The 26,344-nt window shown below is 36.3% G+C and overlaps 1 protein-coding gene across 1 annotated transcript in view; it reads left to right on the forward strand.

Annotated features, from left to right (window-relative positions):
- The window catches only part of tst (superkiller complex helicase subunit twister), a 37,374-nt gene that overhangs the window by 9,296 nt on the left and 1,734 nt on the right, over positions 1-26,344 (forward strand). Inside the window, exons 7-19 of the mRNA XM_089640907.1 lie at positions 1,285-1,516; positions 2,411-2,594; positions 3,261-3,398; positions 3,656-3,770; positions 5,557-5,683; positions 6,469-6,573; positions 7,365-7,521; positions 15,815-15,959; positions 17,044-17,360; positions 19,042-19,484; positions 20,770-20,951; positions 21,144-21,405; positions 22,277-22,435. Coding sequence (XP_089497033.1) covers positions 1,285-1,516; positions 2,411-2,594; positions 3,261-3,398; positions 3,656-3,770; positions 5,557-5,683; positions 6,469-6,573; positions 7,365-7,521; positions 15,815-15,959; positions 17,044-17,360; positions 19,042-19,484; positions 20,770-20,951; positions 21,144-21,405; positions 22,277-22,435 — 2,566 coding nt within the window. The remainder of the gene's footprint in view (positions 1-1,284; positions 1,517-2,410; positions 2,595-3,260; positions 3,399-3,655; positions 3,771-5,556; positions 5,684-6,468; positions 6,574-7,364; positions 7,522-15,814; positions 15,960-17,043; positions 17,361-19,041; positions 19,485-20,769; positions 20,952-21,143; positions 21,406-22,276; positions 22,436-26,344) is intronic.

Genomic DNA, 26,344 nt, shown 5'->3' on the forward strand with positions numbered 1-26,344 from the left:
ACGAGTCGTGTTTTATTAAATATTTTCACCATTTTCGCTTAAGGCGATGCACTACGTTGTGTAATATTTTAAATTGAGCTGCTATCAATAACAACCCTTACGTAAATGGCCATAAGGTTTAAATTCCCGCTTAACACCATCCGCCTGTTTTGATTTATGCAAGAAAAAAACACGGCCAAAAAGTGACTTTTATTTTATTTTGTGGATGTTCAGGCATAAATATTTAATTTTTTTTCGATCATTTTATAAATAACTTAATTTTCCACATTATGCAATAAAATCATAAACGAAAATGGGTTCGTAAGTAGGAGATTGTGAACTTTAAAGCAGTTTTCATAGGCCTTATACATTATTTTTTTCTGGGCTTATAAAAGACTTATCTAAAAAATACTCGATTATTTCAAAGGCCAAGATGTATTCTACTCGCATTATTTAATTAAAGCATCTGAAACATTTCTAGGCGACCAAATTTTCAAACCAAAAACACATGATTTTGCATTACTACGTATGGCATCGCCTTAATTATTATCGTTTTTTAATATTAGTGCGCTCCCTCTAACATTCGTATTTACATATATCCCTTTCAAACCATCTTTGAACGCTTACTACGGGGCTTTAATGGATTTTATGTGAAATATTTACCTTATTAAATTATGGAATTTGTTGTTAAAAAATAAATATTAGGTTTGTATAACAGTTATGCATAAGCCTACAACCACCACCAAGTACTAATAAATTTAATTATTTGCCACCATTGTCTTGAAGGAATGCAACACGCTACACCAGCGCCTCTAGCTGCCAGAGTTGCCAGCCAATACTAGTAAATACTGCCAATATTTTACTGGAGTTGGTGTAATATTAATATTCTAGGGTATTTGCAATTAGTGACTCCATTACCTATATGTAATCTTATTTGGACTCATTTCTTTATTGATCTCTGACTTCTTGGACTAAGCAACAAGAAGTTTCTCGCTCTGCCACGAAGGTCATCTTTAACCAATACAGACTACAGACAAATTTATTAATATCCAAGTGGATTCCTCACATCATTATCTAGCACCTTCCTATTGACAAGACATATCCTATCTTTAACCTGATTTTTCGAATCTTCAATCTTCTTTTGGTCAAACATGTGATCCATGAAGTTCCAAGTTCCGAGTGTCAAAACCTGCCGCGTGATGAGATAGATTGATTTAAAATACTTTTTAAAGGTTATAGGATATGAGCGATATCCAATTACTGTGTTTAATATTGAATGAAACGTTGATTTTAAAACTTTTACAGAACTGTTTACACTTCTCCAATCAAAGCCCTGTCCAACCAGAAGTACCGAGACTTCTCGCGAACGTTTGGAGATGTGGGGCTGATCACTGGGGACCTGCAGATAAACACTACTGCCAGCTGTCTCGTCATGACCACGGAGATCCTGCGCTCCATGTTGTATCGCGGCTCCGACGTTGTCCGAGACCTGGAATACGCCATCTTTGATGAAGTCCATTATATTAACAATGCGGAGGTTTGTAACTGTTGTTTTATAATTTGTTATTCATAGCGGATTTCCAGAATCAAAACCTAACATTACTTTTCCGTGTTTATATTCTCCTTTGTTGTTACTTATCCATGGGAAGCATCTTCAAATAACCAATCTAACGTATAGTTAATCGCTTAATGTTTCTTCTTCAAATTTCAATGGTTTATTGACTGTAGCAAAGTACTTTCTAAATTTGTTTTTTACGTTCCGGCATAGGTTAAAGATACTACCTTTTTATACAGCCAGAGTTCACATAATCGTGATTAATCAATATTATGGTACCTACCGGCCTGAAGAAAGTTTGAAAAAGAATTGTCATTGAGATGGTGACATTTCTTTAAACAAATCATGGACCTAAAAGCTCTGGATTAAAGCCTTAGTGCGATTTTGTATGAATGGCATTGAAGCCAAATCTAGGGTGAGGGAAAATTGCATTGACAGCCATCTTTTGTGACAAAGTTTTGAGATCATTTGGATGCAAAATTAATTATTATAATTTTATTTTTTGTTGTTAAAGCAGTTATAACGGCTCATGTGTTTTTTTGGGTATTGGATTAGATAATGGGATATGTCATTCAAAAATTTAAGTAGGTTTTGGCATTTTCCATACATCTTCCCCCTCACCCCGACTTCAAATTGCTTTTAGGTTCGTAGGACAAATTATGTACATATTTTTTTATTTAAAATAAAAAATGTTAAATAAAATATTTATGGTTTAAAATTACGTAGGTAGGTATTTAAGTAAGTACTTAAAATCTTATGATTTCTGAGGAAATTTTGGTTGAAACATACTTTATTGTATTTGAGTCTACTGTTCACGAAACTACTAGTTAGGATAGTTGTTTTGTATATGCATAGTTAATAGTATTCTCCTTACAGCGAGGCTATGTATGGGAAGAGGTGTTGATCCTCTTGCCGCCGCACGTCAGCATAGTGATGTTGAGTGCCACTGTCCCCAACACGCTGGAATTTGCAGATTGGGTGGGCAGAACTAAGAAGAGGAAGGTGTATGTAGTGTCCACCCTCAAGAGACCCGTACCTCTGTGTCACTACCTTTATACAGGTGACTTTTATTTTTCTTTTAATACTTTCTTATTATCTATGGCAAGATACTACCCAAGTTCATTTCTATTAAATTAAATTCTTTTTAAGTATTTTAACGACCTCCTCAATGATTTTTAAAATGTGACTGATATTTCTGGCACAACATCATTACTTTTGGGATGGCAACACTCGGGGGAGGTATAACTCCGATCGAAAATTGAAACCATCAATATTAAGACGTCATATTTTTGCCTAACTATATCCACCAATGAAAAACTCTGAAAGTCTATGGAATAAACATTCAGAGTATTTCATTGGTGTATTGTATAATAAGTAGGCTCCGAATGAGAATTGTTCTGTCTATATATTGGCATATCTATGTTTTTTAGGATCAATTTTTTTCATACAAAAAGCCCTAAGATATCGATCTAGTGAATGGTTTACTTATGGCGACACTGGTCAACAATATTTTATCAATAAGAATTCTTGTTCCTATCCGAGTTCAATATAATTTAACTTATTTATGTGTAATGTAAAATTTTTTTACAATGGCAATACTGGGCTCGAGAAAAGGCGGTAAATCATTGTTCTTTTCAAAAGTGACAGAAAACTTCTATATCTGTAAGAATAAATTATCACATTATTTTGAGGAATAGTTGTATGAATGTATTTTAATTGTCTTTAGGCTCCAGTGGAAGCTCAAAGGATGAACGATTCTTAATCGTGAACCAAGACGGAGTGTTTGTCCAAAGAGGTTTTGAGATGGCGGTACAAGCCAAGAAAGATCGCACTTCTGCATTCAAGAAAGATTATGGACCCAAAGGTAACATAGTTTTTATTCATGTTTATTATTTGTAAAACATCTTGTAAACCATTATTATCCAAATATGTAGGCAAAATTGAGGAATAATAAACCATATCTTGTAAACAACATTATTCACTCTTTTCACTTCTCTGGATAGTTTTTATTTTATCACATATGGTATTGTTTCTTAATTCTCTACATCTGTAGAAAGGCAACAAATAATAAATAATATTAGTAAAGGGATAATTAAAGATGAATTTTTAATTAATTGCTAGGCACAAGGAATCACCTGACTCACAACCAAGAACAGACAATGTGGGTCGCCTTCATCAGTCATTTGCAGAAACATAATCTACTACCGGTTGTATCTTTCATACTCTCCAGAAACAGGTAATGACATCATAAATAAATAGGTACAATTTACTTTGTTTATTCTGACAAGTATCTGTGTCAATATCAGCGTACCATGTCAGCACTCATTTTCCACTACCTGAAATGGCACTTAAATACCGTTTCATGACTGATTGAGCTTAATTTGCTGTTATTTTTTCTATACATATAGGCCTTCTTGTGACCAACTTTGGACAGTCTTACACAATTTTTTTCTAGTTTTGCTCGTTCTTAGTGGCTCTGATCCTCTATACTATAGAGTCTTTTTTACATACGGATATCGAATTTGGATGATTAATGAGAAAATACATTGGGGGTCCAGGCTGTCAAATAACTTTTAATTGATTATGAAACAGGACCTACGATCTTAAGTCTATTGGTTAATCTGTGACTGGTGGGGGTAATTGAGTATTAGAGCAAGAAACTCCATCTAAAGGTCCTCTGAATTGAATCCCTGCTACTCTTTATAGAATAATCACAATTTAATGGGTGCCATCATAGACATATGAATATTAGTAGACCTGCCCTAAGTGATTAAAAGCGTATTATCCCCACTCCCCATACCGGTTCCATTGGAGCCGGCTGTGCTCGCGTATGGCCTCAAGTGAAATTTGAAAACGTGACGTCATCATTCTTGTGCGAACTATGGTCGAGGCATCATCGGTTCATTTTACGAAATAACACTGCAAAATGTTGACTTGTGATATGAAAACTTGTAAAAATAGATGTGAAAAAGAGAATAAACCCAATTGTCGTATTACATTCCATAAGTAAGCATTATTTTACTTTATTTTAAGCTTATTCACACCGTATTATATGGATCAGTTTTAGAAACATATACTATCACATCACAATGTAGCGATTCTCAAGTGTGCTCATCGTTGTTTACTGGGGTAAGTAAATTATGAAACATTTGTAAAAGTGTCTTAACTAAATACTCTGAAACTAACTACGACTCTGAAAATAGAAGCTGCCTTACTTTGCCGAATTTGGACTTCGCAAATTAGTTCATAACGTGGCGAGTAATTTGCGCTCCCATGTAAAAATGTCTATTCATTCAAAAGCAGATTTTACTTTTTATTTACTGTCAGATTGATTTATTGACGAATCACAGTCAGCCTTACCCCCTTCGTTCTTCAACAGTTGATTTTACCCCTCGCCATTATCTTCTCGTCTATTAATTCCTATGTCTGTGGGTGCCATAATAATATTTAGATGATTTGTATAGCGCTGTTTTTGTGCAAAATCAACTCAAGGGCGCTGTACAAATATATAATACATTTCTACAATGATCTATGTTATTACTAACTATATATACAGTACCATACTTACCTGGTAGGTCACTTGAGATTAACACTTAATTAACATTAACTAATTGTTTATTAGGGAAATTTAGATACAGGGTTTAGGACATTAATTGGAAAATTGGAAATATGTAATTGGACTTTCTCTCAAGAATGGTATATTTAATTTAAAGGTATGACAGCTTAAATAGGTAAGTTTTTAGTTTAGACCTGAATTCTGTTGGACTTGTTATGAATCTTAGTTCCGGAGGAAATTTATTCCAAGCCTCCGGCCCAGATGCTCCGAAAGCGCGATCACCAAACTTAGTATTTGGCTTGCGCTTAGGTTCCATCAGTCTGCCTACAGCTGCGCCCAGTGCCATGTGCCCAGGTTGCCAACAGAACTACTATAAAACAGAATTCTAGGAAGTTTATATCCAGTTGGTCAATCATTTAATATTCAATTTGCCAATTGCGATAGTAAATATGACCTTTATTTGTAGGTGTGATAATACGGCAGAAGCTCTCCGCTCTATTGACCTGACGACGGCCCGGGAAAAGGGACGCATTCATTCCTTTATTCAGATGTGCCTGAAAAGGCTGAAGGAACCTGATAGAAAACTGCCGCAGGTTGGTCGCAATATCAAAATTCCTTTTTCTCAATCCATCACTTGACAGCAAATACTAGAATAAGCACTCTAAGGATGGGTTGTTTCACAAAATTAGAACAATTTATCGAAGTTGAAATTGAAGTTCAATGAATGTTCTATTTTGTTATTATTAAATTATGGGCTGATTGTTTCACAGTACTTGAATAGTAACAGAACTTGAATAGGATTTTCACAGAACTTAAATTTTAACTTTGAAAACAACCCGTCCTAAATTTTTTTTAAATAGTTTCAACTTTGCAAGGTTTTTTTTCTGCTGCAAATTGATTTCAATTTGATTTTCTAAACTTTCTAAATTGTAGACTTCAGTATCTAAGTGCGCGATGAAATTCTCTTAACCTGTACTAAATAAAAATACATTTTTTTTAAGGGTAACATGTAGACAATACCATACTTGATAAACGTGACATTTTGATATTTGTGTTTAACGAACCTTGTAGAAGTAATATCCAAAGAAAAAATGAATTTATAAGGTCGACACTAGAAATCACTTTGTGACGGCGTGGTCACAATTCTTCAACACTGCGAATGCAGGGCTGCAGCTCCTAGGGGTTTAGAGGCTTTCCAAAAAACTTCCTTAGCGGGAAAACCTTATGCATATGTGGGATAAATTCGGCCATTTTTTAAATTCACTCTTCAAGGGACCGAAAAAACCAAACTTCTTAAGTGGGAACTTCTTAAGTGGGAACTTCTTAAGCGAATGTCACTGTATTGCCGCACAATAAAATAAACTCTTCTTTTTTACAGATCCTTAGAATGCAGTCTCTATTAGCATGTGGAATTGGAGTTCACCATAGTGGAATTTTACCCATTCTCAAAGAAATAGTTGAAATGCTGTTTCAAACTGGACTGGTATGTAAAAATATGTGACCGCTAATGTCATCAAAATGACAATTCAACACACCTACAAAAAGTGATATAAAGTCATGAAAAGTGATGAAACAAAAACTAGGTTAAATAATATAAGTTACATAGGTAACTATTAAACCTAGTTTTTGTTTCATCACTTTTAATGACTCTATATCACTTTTTAAAGATGTGTTGAATTTTCATTTTGATGAAATATCATGGAACCGTAAAAATAATATTTCTTCATAGTATGTATAATCAATTTGTACTTATTTTTGTTGAGATCATTAAGCCAGTCAACGGCATCGAGAGTCACTTAAGACTAGTTGTTTCATAGAATTTGAACAATTCATCAGAGTTAATTTTCATGTTCTGTTATTATTTCAGTTGCGTGAAACAACTGGCCCATAATGGAACTTTCACAGAACTTGAAAATTAACCTTAAAATCTGATGAATTGTCAATTTCTGTGAAAAAACTGTTAGAGTTTGTTATATACAGACTTGGTGGTACTGTTGGATCTCAATAATAGAACGCGTGTTCGGATATAATGTTTATTAACAATTTAGTACGGATTGACTACTTCTATCTTCTGAGCTGTCGGTTGGGAAAAGAGAGCGAGCAGATGCATCCGTCATCTTTTATACCTCTATCTGTCTTCTCGCTCTTACACATTCAAAAAGCAGGCGTACCACCTAAAACCTTTCTTACAGAGTTCAACATAGTGGAGTGGATATTCCTGTGTGATATGTTCTATTGTTTGCATTTAACTAACTTATTATGTATTTATTTTAGGTTAAAATCCTCTTTGCTACGGAGACGTTTGCCATGGGAGTTAATATGCCGGCTAGGACGGTGGTTTTCGATTCAGTTTCCAAATTCGACGGACTTGAAATGCGAGCGCTGTTACCTGCAGAATACATTCAGATGGCCGGCCGTGCCGGAAGAAGAGGTAAACTAAAAATGTTGATTAACGTTGTGACCGCTTAGCAAATGTGCATTATATCTACCGTTGTTTATACATACTAAATAAAGATAAAAAGCAGGAGAGGTAGAAAATATAATTTGGAATAATTATTTTAATCAATTGATTTTTTTGGGGACAAGTTGTGTTTCTCTGGACACTTCTTTCTCTGGACGCTTGTTTCTCTAGACCAGGGCTTCCCTAACTGTGAGTCGCGACGCCCCGGGGCGCCGCGGGATCATCCCAGGGGCGTCGTGAGGCAATCTTTATAGCGTCTTCCACACGCACACTTCAGAGCCGCTGAGTCCCGCGCCACTTCTAGTGTGGAGGACTACAACCTCTTATCTAAACCAAGGCTTTAAATGTTAAATGGATCCATTGTATCTCACATAGAGAGGCCTTAGCTGCAAAAAACATTACACCTGAATTAAATGTTGTGATGGATATAATTATTAAAGTAGTAAACTACATATGTGAAAACAAGACCCTTAAAAGCAAGATTTTTCCATAAGCTTTGTAAAGAATTGGGTGCTGAACACACCTCTTTAATTTATTATTGTAACTCTCGTTGGTTATTCAGAGGCAATGTACGCACTGGAGCAATATGACTGGGTTAGAAACCCTTTCCAGTCGACCTCACCATCAACACTTCAACGACAGCAGAAGAAGAACAGTTAATAGAATTGTCCTGTGACTCCAGCCTTAAGCTGCAATATAATAAGGATAAGCTACTTGAATTTTGGAGCTCAATTTATCAAGAATATCGTTCCATCAGCACTGCAGCGTTAAGGGTTTTATTACCGTTTGCGACATCATACTTGTGTGAGACAGGTTTCTCTGCAGTTGCAGTAATTAAGAATAAGTACAAATCAAAAATAAATTTAGAGGCAGAGACGGAGAGTGGCGATTTCGATGGTTGGCGGGGGGGGGGGCGTCGCAAAAATATGGCAACTTCCCGTCAAGGGCGTCACAGTTGAAAAAAGTTTGGGAAGCCCTGCTCTAGACAGTAGTGTTTTCTCCTAAACCATTAATGTTAATATTATTTTCGGAATGATTCCCAATAGAAATTTCAAAATTGCGGTACACTGACATGACTCTCCTGTGAAAGTTGAAGTGGGGGTTTAGAATTGTTTTTTTTTTTTTTTTCATTGAAATCAGACTTTCTATTTAATGATTTTTTCATTAAAATTAGACTTTCTATTTAGTGATTTTTTCTTTGAAATTAGACTTTCTATTTAGTGATTTGTTTTGTTTTGATTACTTTAGAATGTATACTATTTAAATTCCACATTTGAATAAGTATTATTCTAAGATGCCGCAGGTCTAGTTATATCTCTGATAACTTCAAAAAATAACCAATAACGGAAGTCCAATAATCAGTTACAACCTACCTACTGAGTCTAGTGTTGACATATTCTTACGTCTGCTATAATTTAATAAAAATCAACATAAAATTGAAGTGTACTAAACTCAAAAATCTAAACTATTAGAAATCAAAGACCGCGCTTCAAATCAGTGCATTTATATCTTGTGAAGTGCTATTTTTTCATGTTTTTTTGTCTTCACAAAGAAACTGCATGTTAACTGTCAAAAAAAAAAAAAAACCAATTAATAAAAATAAATCTGTCATTCTGTACTAAAACGAGCTAGCTGTTAAAAAATTCAAAAGTGCCTAAACTGTGTTGAAACTATCAATATTAAACATCATTCAATCAATTTTATTCACGGCGAAATCAATTTATTTCAACATGAATACACTGTGCATCGCTTGCGACAAAAATATTGACAGTCCAGCCGAATTCATATCTTGTGTTGTCTGTGATAATGGCTATCATCTTGTTTGTGCAGAGATTGGTGAAAACATACGTGGTACTCGTAATTCTCAGTGGAAATGTAAAAAATGCTCTAAAGCTTTTTCTAAAAAAAAGACCAGAAATATGAATTATTATGATGAAAAAATCGATCAAGAACCATCTACCGGCAAACCTACCAAACATCTAAATCAACAGTCAACAGACGCAGAGAAATTTCCTTCATCAACCATAGATGGCGCAAGCGGCATTCTTACGTCAGAAAAGTTTATTTTAGAATTAAACAATTTCAAAAAAACAATAATGGATTTTGTGGAACAAAAATATGATTCTATTATCGCACAAAACAAAGAAATCCTTGATTCATTTAAATTTTTAGCGGATCAGCAAGACCTTCTAAAAAAACGTTTAACTGTCATTGAATCCTCGCAAGAAAGGTTCATTACTGATATGCTAGAATTAAAAAAACAAAACGCTGTATTAGAAAATACTACTTCTCATCAGGACGACAAAATTGACCGGCTGGAGTACATTACACAGATGTGCAATATCGACATCAGAGGCATCCCTGAAGCAAACAATGAAAATATTATGGAAACTCTTAAAAAGATATCAAAAATCATAAATTACGGAGATACCTCGATACCTTTACAATCTGAAATCAATAAAATGTACAGACTAGGACCAAAACTGTCCGAAAAAAATCCCAGATCTGTAATAGTGTCGTTCAATAGCATTAAATCTCGAGATGACTTCCTACTCAAAATCAAAGACTATAAAAAATCCTCTACCTCCAGTTCAAGCAAACTCAATACAGCAGATCTAGGGCTATCTCAAGAAGCAAAACGGATTTACGTGTCAGATCATCTAACTCAAAAAGGAAAATTCTTACTCTCCCAAACTAAAAAATTCGCCAGAGAAAATAACTATAAATACTCTTGGTCATCTTTGGGGCGCATTCTGCTAAGACATACGGATACATCCAAAATTATTACGATTAAAAACATCACTGATCTTGATCGAGAAAAACGCCAACAACTATGACAGATGATAAAAAGTACCTCAACATTTACTGCACTGCTAAACAAAAATAATCCGGATAATATCATATTCATCGCAAGTTTTCTCATGAGTTATTTCTTTGTCTTTATAAATAATAATGTTTTAATTGAAAATAATGCATTCCTACTCTTTTTAGGAGTTCTTTCATGTAGCAACATTATCAGTGTGAAAATTGTTTATATCAGTATTCACTATTTTTATTATACTTTACCTCCTTTGACTGTATCTCACGTTTCGTTAGCTCTCTCTAAAAAAAAATTATATATCTCCATAAATAATACTTTCACTACAAGTTTTTATTTGAATATTACCGCTATATACTTTTCACACACCCTAAGCATAATACCCAATTTTTATCAAAATAATTCATTCTTACTTTCATTAGTAGCTTTCCCTAGTAACATCAAAATTATTATAAATATTGCGAATCTTACTATTAAAAATTCTAACCATACTCTTCCTCTAAGCAACAAAAACCACGCTGTTTTAGTATTCTTTAAAATATCTGTTTACTGGGTAAATATTATTCTTCCTTCATGTTCTCGTAGGAATCAGAGTAGTAATATCTTATTTACTCACTATATGATGCTCTTATTTTCTTCAATAATCTTTTTATTTTGGCTAACTTTTATTATATTCACTTGTATTTACAGAATTTACATTAACTACAAATGCTCGAGCTCTGTCAAAATAATGTTTTTGTATTTCTCAAAAACCTTTATTACTGTTTTATTTACATATTTTATTCGCACATTTTTAATCATACTTTTGCATTTTTCACATGTTACTAAATTTAATTATTGTCCTTTATCACACCTAACAATTACAATCAGAAGCATTATACACTATAGTATGCACTTTACAGTTAAAATATATTTTAAGTGGGAATACTATGTATCAACATTATCATTCATGTTATATAATGTTCTCTCATTATCTCATAATAATGCACTCTCTCTATTCCCTCTCTCTGTGCTTCAATCAAACTCATATGTACGTATCACAAGCAGCGAGAGTATTTGTAAGATTATGTTCCCAACAAATCTTTGTAAATCTGGAAAAAATCTTAATTTACATAAATATGTCCTAGTATTGGTTCTTCTTTGCATTTTTCGCATGTTATGGTATTTAATTATTGTTTTTTGGCATTTTTTTTCGCATCAACTCCTCTACAGAATCAGCACATACTTTGCATTTGGCCATTTTATTGATTTTATTGTTTTCATATTTTTTGTATTTGCAGCCTTCATGACAGATATCTACATAATCATCAACTGCTTAGATTGCTCTATACGAAACTTACCAACACCATCATCTTTTATAACATCTTTTACATCTAATATAATTAGTGGATTCAACTTTCAGCTCGAAGTAAAATACGCATCATACTCGAATAATCAGAACTCACATTCTACTATACAATATATTAATAAAACACCGATTAACAACACAGTAATTTACACTTTCGTTTTTAACTTTTTGTTTGCAGACTTTTCGCAAAAGAACTACGGGTTCACCACCACACATCGTAGTAAATTTAATCATAATTATGTTTCAGTTACCTTCGGATAATTACAATGATTCTGTAATTAGCATTAATATGAATATAATTCGAGATCTGGAGAATTTAAACAACTATAACTGGGACTCATATAGTCTAAAAATCATACACCAGAATATTAGAAGCATATCAAATCTAGATGACTTTACAATTTTTCTTGATCAATTTAATTCATCTTTCGATGTTATAATATTAACCGAATGCTGGTTAAATAAATACTACACCGTAAAATCAATCCACAATTACTCTGAATATCACACCACAACCAACCTCAACAAATCCAGTGGAATTGTTATCTACATCAAGGACGGAATCAAAGCTCATGTAGAGGAAATTACTTTAGCACAATCAAACTGTATGAAAATAGTATTGAATAATAACATATGCATATTCGCCATTTACAGATCTCCTTCCTTCATCAATATTGACCCCTTCCTTTCTTCATTGCAAGAAATTTTAAACAATGCGAAAAAATTTGAACAGCAAATTATAATGGGAGATTTAAACATTAACACTATCCCTGACTACCACCGTCAATCAATCGATTATCTATGTCTACTCGCGGAAAATGGTTTCACACAGACTATTAACAGCTTTACTCGTGAACAGGGCTCGAGTAAATCCTGTCTTGATCACATCAATGTAAAAAATATTAACTTTATTGACACTTTTGTTATACACTCAACTATTTCAGACCACTATACAACATCTCTTTGTCTTAAAAACAAGCCTCCCACTTCTTCGAAAATTAAATACGTTGCTAAAACTAATTTCAACAAGTTAATTGAGGACTTGAGCGCAGAAAACTGGCTAAATGTTCTAGATAAATCAGATACTGACTTAGCAATGAAAGAATTTATTATCAAACTACACGAGTATATATCAAAACACACAAGTAATATAACCGTATCTAATAAACAAATTAAATTCACACCATGGATCACCCTGGGGCTAGTTAAATCGATTCACAGAAGAAATCATCTTCATGAAAAGGCAAAAATATATCCTGAGAATTTGGTATTACAATGTTATTATAAAAAATATAGGAATTTGTGTAAGAAATTAATTACATCGGCGAAAGAAAATTATTATAAAAAACTCATTTACGAAAACAACTGCAATCCAAAACGTTTTTGGGATACCTTTCGCAACATAACCAAATCCAAAATCAATAAATCTTCGGAAATAAAATCGCTATACATTAACACATCAAACTCTGAAGTCCCCAAAGATATGGCAAACTTTGCAAACAGTTACTTTTCATCTGTGGGTGACACACTTGCGAAAAAAATTCTCGATAAGTGTAAGAAATCAGAAACCGCTCTCGCCAATTTAACTATCCCTAGAATCGGTCACAAAATAGACTCAATCACAACTTCAACTAACGAAGTCATGAAGATAATTGACGACCTTAAATCATCAAAAGCATGTGGTCCCGATAAGATTTCATCAAATCTTCTAAAAATCATTAAAGTATACATAGCCATACCGATTGCGTTCATTGCGAATCTAAGCTTTAATTCAGGGAAATTCCCTAACCATTTAAAACAGTCAATCGTCATTTTACTGCATAAAAGTGGGGACAAATCACTGATACATAATTACCGGCCTGTTTCCTTGCTCAACTCTGTCTCTAAAATTATGGAGAAAATTGTAAAGAACCGTCTCATCCTTTATCTCGAAAATAACAACATCCTTTCTAGTAGACAATTCGGCTTTCGCAAAGGTTTAAGCACTGAAAACGCCATCGCTAATTTGACAAAAATCATCTCTAATAATCTAGATAAAGGTAGTAAATGCATTGCACTTTTTTTAGATCTAGCTAAAGCGTTCGACACTATCTCGCACAAAATTCTGCTGAATAAACTACAGCGAATTGGGATACAGGGTCAAATTTTCAAGTGGTTTGTTAGTTACCTAGAAAACAGGAGCCAAAGAGTGGATATTAACGGTACTCTAAGTGATCCAGCCAATATTAAATATGGCGTACCACAAGGAAGTACACTAGGTCCCATATTGTTTAATGTTTATATAAATGACTTATGTAATACTTCATTTGCAGACCACATTATTACATTTGCTGACGATACAGTACTTTTATTCGAAGGCAAAACCTGGTATGAGTCTTGCATTAAAGCTGAATTTGGCATAAACAAAGTTAAACAGTGGCTAGATAGTAATCTCCTCACTCTAAACTCGGATAAAACGAAATTTATCTGCTTCAGTTCAACTCAAGCGGGTCAACCACAAGAAATTATTAACATTAGAATACACCATTGTTACGACACTATTACATGTAAATGCAATACCTTAGAATGTGTGGACAATATAAGATACCTAGGAATTATCATTGATAAATTTCTGAGATGGGACAAACACATAGCCTTTACTTCCACAAAGGTCAGGAAACTTACACATCTGTTTATAGCAATAAGAAATATTCTATGTCTAAATGATTTGAAACGAATTTACTTTGCAATGTGCAATTCCATACTTGACTATGCTTCATTAGGTTGGGGAGGTTGTGCCAAAACCATACTCGATCCCTTAGCTAAATCCCAGAAATCGCTTATAAGAGTCATACTGAAAAAACCTTTCAGGTACCCCAGCGATTCATTGTTCGCAGAGTTTCGTGTTCTTGATGTAAGACAATTATACATAAGGAAAATCATTTTACATACTCAAAAACAGAGGCACTACTTAGCTTCCGTAAACCACTGTCATAATACAAGACATGCAAAAAAAAACCCAACAGTTCCGCCCACCACTTCCTCATCTTTAGCACAGAGACAATTCTCTTACTTAGGCCCTAAACTGCTCAATCTCATACCTGATGCATGGAAGGCAAAGAGTACTAATATTCTGCGTATGCAGGTAAACAATTGGCTTCTGGACTTGGGGAGAGTTGAATGCGAGAATATGCTAAAAAACAGTAATTAAATTGTAAATTTTGTTTTTCTTTACATTCTTCTTTACATTTTAACTTATATTGGTATTATATTAGCATTACAGGAACTGTATTTTTACATAAAGAAAGTTCGAAAATTGTTCAATTCTTCGTGATATTTTTCCTTAAAGGAAAAATTCTTTACTTTCATTTTTTATTTTTTGTTATTTTTCATTTCCTTGTTTAATATATTAATATTTCTTTAGTTTTATATATCAGCTAAACAATAGTAAAAAAAAAAAATGAATATACATTTGTATTACCTTACCAACAGAATTTCTTCAATTCAGTTTCATTTTCAAATTCATTTTCTTGTTTTTATCTATTAATTCAGCTTATGTTATGTTAATTCAGTTATTATGTCAGCTAAATAATAGTAAAATATGTCGTGATATAACTGGAAGTATTCTAGAATATGAATATACATATGTATTTTTTTAACACCAGAATAGTCAACACTATAATGTACCATATATTACATGTAAAAACTTATCATATTGGAATGTCCTAAAACGGGCAATCGCCTAGTTGGACATTTTAAGTTCATTAATTGTATTATGTAATATTTACAAACTAACAATAAAATAAAATAAATAAAATAAAGAGATAAAGTGGAACATTATCCCATGTCCAGAAGAGCATGAGTTTATTGTTCTTCTGGACAAAAACATCTAATTGAAATCTAATTAAAGTAATCAAATCTGATTTACAGTAAAATTATAAATTAAATAACAATCGGAATGCTAAAGAGCATTTATTTGACCACCAAAAATCATAAACTTATTTACTAAAATAGTTTTAAAGAAAAAATATGTGTTTACCAAAAACTGAGAAGTGTCCTGAGGTACATGACTTGCCCCTTCTATAAAAATATGTAACAATATTTTTTTGTTTACTTAGGCCTAGATGATACTGGTGCCGTCATAATCCTGTGCAAGAAAGATGTCCCTGACTGTCATACTCTGAAAGCCATGATGCAGGGCAAACCTATGAAGTTATCATCGCAGTTCAGAGTCACCTATTCTACAATGCTGAGCTTACTCAGGTAATTATGTATACAAATTAAAGCCCTTTCAAACAAAATGCCTCCACTTCTGCTGGCCATAATGGTGTACACCTCATTAGGATTAAGTCTTTCTTGATATGTGTGCTGGCAAGTGAACCGTTCCAGTTTTTTAAATTTTTTAACTCCACACAGGAAGCCCAGAATCGTGCTGTAGAAAAGAGAAAACACAGAGGCCCGCAAATCATTCCACAATCAAACTGTATAACACAAGTATGATTCATAGAAGCAAGCCGTTCTCATGTGAAAAATGTCAACCGTGTACAAATGTTAGGTTTTCATTTGGCTTGTTTCAAGACTGTGCACCAGTGCTGAATGACACTAGTTTTTCGGAACATCTTCCATTGAAAATTGGTAGAACAAGGACAGCATTCCCACCTTACGTCTGTGCTCCAAAGATTGCAATCCATTTATTAAGATAGGAGAATCTACCCAAAGGATCACCCATATCAGACATTTATGTTGTAGACAGATAGAGAATTAGTTGACAACAAGCAATGGAGCGATACACACCTGAAGAAGGCGGAATTATTGTTACTGCTTATTTGACCAATTTCCGGTTAATTAAGGTGAAAACAATGATATTGGTCAAATGACCACCTGCTGAGTTCATGGACATTTGTGCTCGTTTTACGCCATTTTGAATTGTTGCTCGCAAAACATTACTTTTACCCCACCTTGTAGATTCTTAACCCATCTTAATGTGTATTATATAAATAAATAAAACAATATTGTAACTAACCTTTTAACTATCAACTCATTCAATTGACTTTCATATTTCACCGCTATGAATTTTGAAATCGTGTGAAATCATTTTAAATCAACAAACTCAAGTGGTTTAGTTCTATTGAACGCTGTGAATGAAAGTTGAGATAATTTCATGACAGCTAATTTGCAAGTTTCTCTAGGCGGATTGGATCGGAACCTCGCTATCTGTCTTTTCTCGTAATCTCGTGAGCACGAGGTTTATTTTCAGGTATTTTGGGGCTCCAAACCATAGGTGGTTGCCATTGAATTCGGTCCTATTTTATTAACACCACTTACTACGCATTCTGTTCAATTGCAGGGCCACAAGCGTGACCGTGGAAAGCGTGATGCAGCGCTCCTTCCGAGAATTCGGTCAGCAGTGCAAGGCCGACGGCTACAAGAAAGAACTCGAGGAACTAGAAAAGGTCGTGGAGATGTACGCCAAGGAGCCCCTGCCCCCTCACCTGACCGCCCTCGCGGAGTTCCACGATGTGGCCGCAGACTATCTCCAGGAGATGTCGGACCTGATGCCCATCCTGCTGGAGCAGCCCAAGAAGTATATCCTACCGGGGAGGATATTGGCTATCAGTATCGGGAAGTACGTCAACCAGCTTGCCGTGTGTCTCAACTTCCAAGGTTTGTACTTTTTAATTATTTTTAACTCAAATCACCTCTCTGATCATCTTTATCTAGATATGCTCGGGACCAGAAGAACTTAAGTAGTCGAGAAGACCATGACTTAAACTGGAGACTAAAAAATGAAGATATTTAAGGTTATACATAAATATGTATACCAAAATTATTCTACGTGCATTAACTAATAAAATCACACTTTACATCCTTTAGCTGCACAATTTATTTTCTAATCATCTCACTGTTGTTGGTTACTGTGACCTCGAATATACATAATTAATTAGTTCACCCAATTACATAGATGCTGTGATGAAATTTATCTTCAGTTATTATTATCTTTTTTGTTATTCAGTTTGTTTATTTTTATTTATTTTGTTATTCAGTTTTGATATTTTTATTTATTTTGTTATTCAGTTTTGATATTTTCATTTATTTTGTTATTCAGTTTGTTTATTTTAATTTATTTTGTGAAATGTCTGCCTTTACTCAAGCAGACTTCGGGTGTTGGGAACTCTTTAAAACAGTAAAAGGTTCTTTATATAAATGTGCTTATTTACGTTGCAATAACCTGTCTGGCTAGCTACAACTGATCGTTACCCGAGGGTAGGTAAAACTCAGCTCCCCAGGAGCTTGCTCTCTGATAATATAATCTCGCAAGTACCTGTTACACCCTATGACATCTGACGGACACTGGCGTAAGCTTTATGACTACCGCCATCTATCGATTAAGTACTCAACATATAAAACATCTTGATTTTTTGATCCACCGTGTTTAGGAAGTGCATAACTTTCCCCACAGGTGAGTTCATAAATAAATTGGTCCTGCTCGCTCGATGGTACAGGAGGTCATGATGACGTCCTCGAGAGTGAGACTCTAGTACAAAGAAATTTATCTGAGCCAGAATCTCATTGTTAAACATGTATATCTGTTAGAAGAAAAAATATTTAAACGAGCGGTACCTCTATATTTCTCTAAGGAGTGGTAATTGGTCATGCCCAAAATATATATAGAAGGATTTGATAATATTTTATTTATTTTTTTTTTTTTTTACTTGCCGGCAACCCGGGCGTTTATTGCAATAACATGATCAAAATTACAAACATGAAAGTAACCCGCCTCACTAGAAGATTTCTGTTCTGAGGCGGGTACATATATTTGTTTACACATACACATACATTTATACAAATATATTTATCAATGTTTACATGGAGCATTCCATATATAGTTACATAAAAACAGTAATTTCGTAGGAACTTTAAATTTACAAAATGGTAGCGTCTAAATCTCATAATAATAACATATCAAAAAATAGTTTAAACTACACTATTAGCTATTGATAAACTAGGCATGGTTTGTAGAGACGCAAAAATATATATTTTTTTAATTTCTTGCGGTCTCTGTCAAAGCATAAAATGTATGTTAGTTTGTGTGGGGCCCAAATGATAGAATTCGACTCCAAAGCACTTAAGGCAGGGAATACATGGACTGCTTCAAGCATTCGATATCGACTGTATACTTCTCATAGAAAACACATTACAAAACATTACAGCAGTCCATGTATTTCAAATATCGAATCGATCTGTTAATTCACAACCCAAGCCACTCTGTTCCCGAGTGCCTAATTTTTATTTATTTATCGACAAGGACTGAAATTGTACACGCCTTTGTATTTTAAATCTTCAGGACCTCGTCTGACACCGTACAAAGTCCTCATCCTCGACACAGAGAACTCTGACATGGAAGATCAGACTCCATCCATAGAGAAGACCGACATTTGGTACTCCATGTGCGGACTGGCCCGGGGGCCCGACTCCTTCGGCTCTGACCAGACCACCCTCAAACACTTGGTCATCTGCGTCGGCACAAAGAACATCATCGGAGTCACCACGCAGAGCTTCAATTTCGACTGGGCGCTAGTTGTCAACGATTACGAGAAAAGACAGATAGCAAGGTTCCGATCCAATCCGCCCGGAGAAACTTGCAAATTAGCTGTCATGAAACTATCTCAACTTTCATTCACAGCGTTCAATAAAACTAAACCACTTGAGTTTGTTAATTTAAGACGCGATTTCAAAATTCATAGCGGAGAAATATTAAAGTCAATTGAAAGAGTTGATAGTTCAAAGGTTAGTTACATTATTGTTTTATTTATTTATATTAACCTCTCAGACAAAGACTTTTATTTACTATGTGTTCCTTTGAGAACTGTCAAAATGTGATAATTTTTGCGTTATTTACGAGTTTTGCTAAAAGCTTCATAACTCACGTTTTGGGAAACGTAGCCTCATTCTAAAAAATGTTTTGGAAAGATTATGAAATCCACTATCGCATTGTGTTGTTATACGTAAATATTTGCGTTTCTAAATATACATTTTATGAAAACGTCAAAAATATGTAAAAATCGCTTACCATTATTTCAAAGCCGTGAAAAATGTACTTTTTTCAGAGTATCATAAAGAAATGACACTTTATATATTGAAGAAATATAATTAAAAACTATTAGTCACCTCAAAATATTAACCGTCCAAACTAAAATATTTTTAATAAATTATTTAGAAACGCAATAAATTATGAACAAACAAGATGACAGATTCAATCGGCTTAGATAATGCACCTCTACGTTCCATAGATATTCTTGAATACAGACGCGTAGCGTTATTCATTATCGATACTCTGTTTTTTAAATCATGGCAATCCGTATACTAGTGATGGAAATAAATCGATTTTTGTAAAATCTCGCGCGTTTACGTGAAAAGACGTTCTAATGTCTTGACCGCTATTATCATATTTACGTCTTTTGACGTTCTAATGTTCTGAGTGGTTAATACACATTTTGGTTGTCCCTCTCTAAACAAATATCCTCTCTTCTATCAAGCCTTATCTAAAATTGCCTCCCCTCCATTCAACATCTCATCTCTTCTAAGTCTGAACTCGACTCCAATTTTCATTATAATTTTGAAATTTGCCTATTTAAATAAAATTAATATTTAAATTCACCTTTCATTTCTCAATAATTTTAAATGATGGCCAAGAACACCCTTGAAGGCTAAGATGGGTTAAGAATCTACAAGGTGGGGTAAAGGTAATGTTTTGCGAGCAACAATTCAAAATGGCGTAAAACGAGCACAAATGTCCATGATCTCAGCAGGTGGTCATTAGACCAATATAATTTTTTTCACCTTAATTAACCGGAAATTGGTCAAATAAACAGTAACAACAATTCCGCGTTCTTAAGGTGTGTATCGCTCCATTGCTTGTTGTCAACTAATTATATATCTGTCTACAGCATAAATGTCAAAGCACAATGATATTTGACACCGTTTACAAAAATTTACAGCACATTCACATTATGACTTTACTTTTGCTCCAATTTGTATAACTATCAGTAATTCAACTTACTTTTGTTTTCAGAGAAAATTGCAAAATCTAATTCCGGCTACCAACATTGCAAACTTTGAAAAAGAATTTGCCATTGTATTTGAAAGAAAGCAGGTTGAACGCAAATACCGAAAATTGAAGGTGCTCGTCTCTTACGAAGCAATGGCTCTCTATCCAGATTACCAAAGAAGATTGGAAGTGTTGAAAGAACTGAAGTAAGTAAATCAACAACTATTATTACCGCGGCGTTAACCAGGTTTAACGATGGCTTAATTATACCAAGGCTGAACCTTAACATAAAAATATTATAATAATTAAGATGGTGTGTGACTTTGTACTACATATATGCAATTCATGGGATTGCAACATCTGAGATCTATAATAAATAATAAAAATCATTTCCTCAGTTATGTCGATGACCAGAACCGGGTAGCGATGAAGGGCCGGGTGGCTTGCGAGATGAAAACCAACGAGCTGATCATCACAGAGCTGGTGTTCCGCAACATCCTCACGGACCTGGAGCCGGCCAAGATCGCTGCACTGCTTAGCTGCCTCGTGTTCCAGGCGCGCACACAGTCGGAGACGCCCATCGAGACCAGCCTGCTGCAGAGCATCAACGCCATCAAGGCCGTGGACATGGAACTGTCGAAGGTGGAGGAAAAGTACATGGTGAGACTTTATTTGTCAACTGTGTTTGGGTCTCAGGTGACCAATATACTAAAATCCATGTTTTTTTAATGCCATTTTAACCTCTCTGTATAAAGGAACTGTGTGAAGGACAAGGTCAGAACTTGTACGCTAATAATAATCAAGAAACAAACTTCTATTAAATTTGATGGATGTAGGTAGCTTCTCTAGCTGCGTTGAAATAAATTATCTATGAGATTTTGTGTATCATTATTTCTGGAATATTCTCAGCGGTCGCTGAAGAAAAAAAACTGTACAAAGGAATACAAATAAACAATAGATTTACATTTAGTGAACATGTTTTTATGCATAGTTCAAGTAATGTATTTTGATAAATATAATTCATTTATGCTCAAGATTGACTCGTACAAATTGATTATTTTTTTACAGTTTGTTGTTTCCCAAATGGGAGATACTTTTTGTTGTTTAATTAAATTTAACTATTCTGGGGAAACATCTTATGATATAAATATTAAATATAATTAAATAATAAGTTGTTATCTGGTAAAGAGAAAAAAATTGCAAAAAAAAAACATTGTTTTTATTCTGATATTTGAGCAAAACTCATCAAAGTCATTTTTTAACTTTCAGCCGACAGTCGTGGTTTAGGATTTTCTACTCTGACATTCAAGAGGTTAAGGGTGGTTTTTCATTTTACAAACTCAAGCCTCGCTTGCCGCGCATCAGCAGACCTATCTGCCTTTGCCCATACTAACTTATATAGTTTACCAACTACGCTGTGCATCGTGCCATGCCTCATTTCACTAAACATATACTGTGTCCGAAACTCGTAGTACAAGTGGGAAACAACACCGTGTTGTGAGAACACCGTGTATATATATAATTGTTTCAGGTGGGACTAGATGACCCGGCATGCCTGGCCGAGAGACTGAACTTTGGCCTGGTGCAGGTGGTATACGAGTGGGCCAACGGAAAACCCTTCTCGGATATTGTGGACCTGACAGACGTCCAAGAAGGCATCATTGTTAGGAATATACAGCAGTTGCATGAGGTAATCAATCCATCTCTACTCCAAGACAATTACAGTCTGTCCATTTTTGTCATTTTAATAGAACTCGACAATCAACATCAATTGAAAAATATATATCTATACTATTTAGTTAGACACTTTTATAAATGTGTTATAATGTAAATAAAATAAATTTTTAATTTGGGAGGTGGTCAATGGGTACCGCCGCCCCGGGAACCATACTCTGGGTTACCAACACCTCTGCCACAGGTCACCTGAAGTGGTTCGCTACGTTTGGTGACTTAGCAGGGGTGCCCGGGCTCATGGAGGGTTGTGCGTTCTGGATCACACTGATGAATGGGTCGGCCTACTCACTGCGGGGCGGGCCGGGCTGGGAGAGGCCGGTTGAGGGAGATCCAGTAAACCGGTTATCGCTGTCCGGGCCGCTGAATAGTACAGGGGCCCGACCCTTGGGCTCACGACCAAGGGTGGGCTGCCCCATCAGCCAGCGAAAAAACCCTGCCGCTGATGTTGTGCCGGTTCGTGACCGGTGAGGACCCAGCATCTAGCGTTTGGGGCGCACTGGGCGACCTCCACAGCCGGACTCTCCTGCCCATTGCCTAGAACCGCAGTCAGAAGAACATACCTTACATTTGGTGTATCCAGTTGCTCCACTCTCCAACTCCCCACCCAACCTTTTTAACCTAATCCTTCCTAAATCCCACAAACAAATAAAACAAACTTAAAAACTATGAACTCACAACAAATTAATATAAACTCAGCAACAGCGAACAGTAGGAGTCCTCAGTGTGGACCGAGGATGAAGGTGAATTTCGCTAACATTCGCGGTCTGCACACCAACCTAACTCCCATCCACCACCACCTTCTCTCACAAAATCCCCATCTCCTCTTCCTTACGGAAACACAGATTGCCGAGCCCCCAGATACCTCATATCTGAACTGCCCAGGATATCATCTGGAAAGCCTTTTCAGGCCCAAAGGAGGTGTCTGCCTTTACAGCCGTGCTGACATCAGCTGCGCTCGTCTCGCAAATATCGAGAGCGCAAAACACGAAGTGTTATGGGTACGTGTGGATCTCACCGGTATGATGAGAATTTATGCGTGCCTATATCGCTCACCAAACCTTGCCGAATCAGACACTGTTGAGTTGTTTAAATACCTGAGTGACACTGTAGATATTCTCTTGCCCCGTTACCCATCGGCCGAGTTTGTAATCCTGGGGGACTTCAATGTTCATAATGAACAATGGCTGAAGTTCTCGGGCCCAACAAACTCTGCCGGTAGATCTGCGGAATCCTTTGCCCTTATCCATGGACTAAGCCAACTCGTAGAATCTCCGACCAGAATACCAGACATCCCATCACATCGAGCCAACCTACTCGATTTGTTTCTCACTAGTGAGCCACTCGGGTACAGAGTGGAGGTGACAGCGCCCTTAGGATCCTCTGACCACTGCCTGATTACCACCTCTGTCCCATCCTCCATGAACCGTCAACCCGACAAAATGTAAAGAGGAAGGTATGGCACTACAGGGCAGCAAAATGGGACGGCATGCGGTCTTTCTTCGGCGCCTTTCCTTGGAGTACTGTATGCTTTAGCTCCGAGGACCCATCAATTTGTGCACGCGAGGTAGAAGAAGTAATCACATCAGCAATGGATTGCTACATTCCCTTCTCCGTCAAATCCTCTGGAGCGGGCACAAAACCGTGGTTTGACCATCGCTGTGCCGAAGCTGTCAGACTCAAAAATACGGCTTTTAATGCACTCCGGAAGATTAGCTCCATGAATAACCTTTCGGAATACCGAAAACGGGCAAGGGATTGTAAGAGAGTTCTAAATAGAGCTAAGAGCGATCACGACCAGAGAATTGCGAAAAAGCTGGCTGACTGCCCCACTGGTAGCCGTGCTTTCTGGTCACTCGCTAGCTCGATCGGAAGAAATTTCTGCAGAACCACTTTCCCACCTCTGACCAAGCCTGATGGTCAGCTGGCTAACTCGGCCCGCGAGAAAGCTGAATTATTAGGCAAAATTTTCGCGGAAAACTCAACTCTTCAAGATAACGGAGAGACTCCCCCTTCCATTCCGCACTGCGGTTTTCAAATGGAGGAACCGAAGATCCGGAACAGTGAGGTTCTCCGAGTCTTGAACGAGCTGAAAGTCGACAAAGCCAGTGGGCCGGACGGAATACCTGCCTTGGTCCTCAAGAGGTGTTCTGCAGAAATGACTCCAGTGCTCGCGAAATTATTTAGGCTCTCTCTCAAAGGTGGAAAGGTGCCAGATCTTTGGAAAAAGGCAATCGTCCACCCAATCCCAAAAAAGGGGGACCGTTCCGACCCTTCTAACTACCGCCCCATAGCCATCACTTCCATACTCTCGAAGGTATTAGAAAGGGTGGTTAATAATAATAATAATAATAATAATAATAATTGGATAATTTGTAGAGCGCCGTTTTTGTGAAAAATCACCTCAAGGGCGCTGTACAATTTATTTCCTAGGATCTACATTTGTTATTTAGACCAACTGTGCCAGCACGAGGTTCGTCATCCGTTCAGGCATGTGTCTGCCGCCAATATAGCGCTGACATGTGTCTGCTGCCAATAAAGAGCGCCGACACAACATCCTCACATAGACAACAAACCTTGGCAGCACCGCTGTGACGCTCGACAAAGACAGAAGATGGAGACTCTGCTGCAAGAGTCCTAGGTAGCGAAGGAACTGTACCAGCTGCTGCAGGGAGAGAGACTACCTCGTCCACCAACTGTGCCAACACGAGGCTCGTCATCCGCTCAGGCATGTGTCCGCCGCTAATATAGCGCTGACATGTGTCTGCTGCCAATAAAGAGCGCCGACACAACATCCTCACATAGATAACAGACCTTGGCAGCACCGCTGTGCAAAATCACCTCATCCTAGTCTACCCTAGTCTCTCCAGTCACCTCCCAGCCTTTCATGCCACCTAGTGCATCCTCTCGACCCTTTCAGACTCCTTCCTGGCTCCAATACCTAAATAAAATCCAGCAAAAAAAATAAAATTCTTTCTATTGTCGTGATCCGACGATTTCACACCTCTGTCTCAGACCCTTAGGGCTCGCTTATCGCAGGCTATCATAAGCAAAATCTTGAACCAAACTCAAAGTGAAGTTTATGTGTGTCATCTGTAACAAAATACATAAACAAAAACAGAAAATAAAAACCAAAACTTTAAACAAAATATGGCTTATCTGTCCTCCAGGCACACACACTCGGTTGAAAAGGTCCCGTAAATCCCGACACCACTTGACACTTGAGTCAGGTATAAAATCTTCGACTGCACTGAGAATCTTTGTTCTAGGTTCACTTTCAATATTTAATCGGTTTAAAATGCTATAATAATTGCAAATTCCGGCTAAACGGTAGAAGTTACGCGCATTTCGTGAAATAAGAAGGTAAGCACTATATAAAACACAGATGCTGAACATTTTTCAGCGATCTCTTAACAAGGGAAACCTTCTGAAAGGATTAAACAAACTGGAGCGGTTAAAACACGTCCGCTCTCGTAAAAAATGTAGGTACCAACAAATTGCTCACATATCTCGAGAATAACAATATCCTAAGCGATCGGCAGTATGGATTTCGTCGAAACCGATCGTGTGGCGATCTACTCGGATATGTAACGCATATTTGGGGGCGGTACATGGAACGTTTTGGTGAAACCCAAACCGTTGGGTTGGATATCTCCAAAGCCTTTGACAGAGTCTGGCACCGGGCGCTTATCGGGAAATTACCATCGTATGGGATCCACCCAACCCTGCATAGTTGGATTGCGGACTTTCTGAGGGGAAGAACAATTCATACCGTGGTTGACGGCTCTTCTTCCTCACCGCACCAAATCAATGCGGGGGTGCCACAAGGATCTGTGCTGTCTCCGACGCTGTTTTTATTGCACATCAA

The sequence above is a fragment of the Hesperophylax consimilis genome, chromosome 16 (assembly GCF_061612785.1).
Source record: "Hesperophylax consimilis isolate HC1 chromosome 16, BYU_Hcon_1.0, whole genome shotgun sequence".
NCBI classification, from domain to species: domain Eukaryota; kingdom Metazoa; phylum Arthropoda; class Insecta; order Trichoptera; family Limnephilidae; genus Hesperophylax; species Hesperophylax consimilis.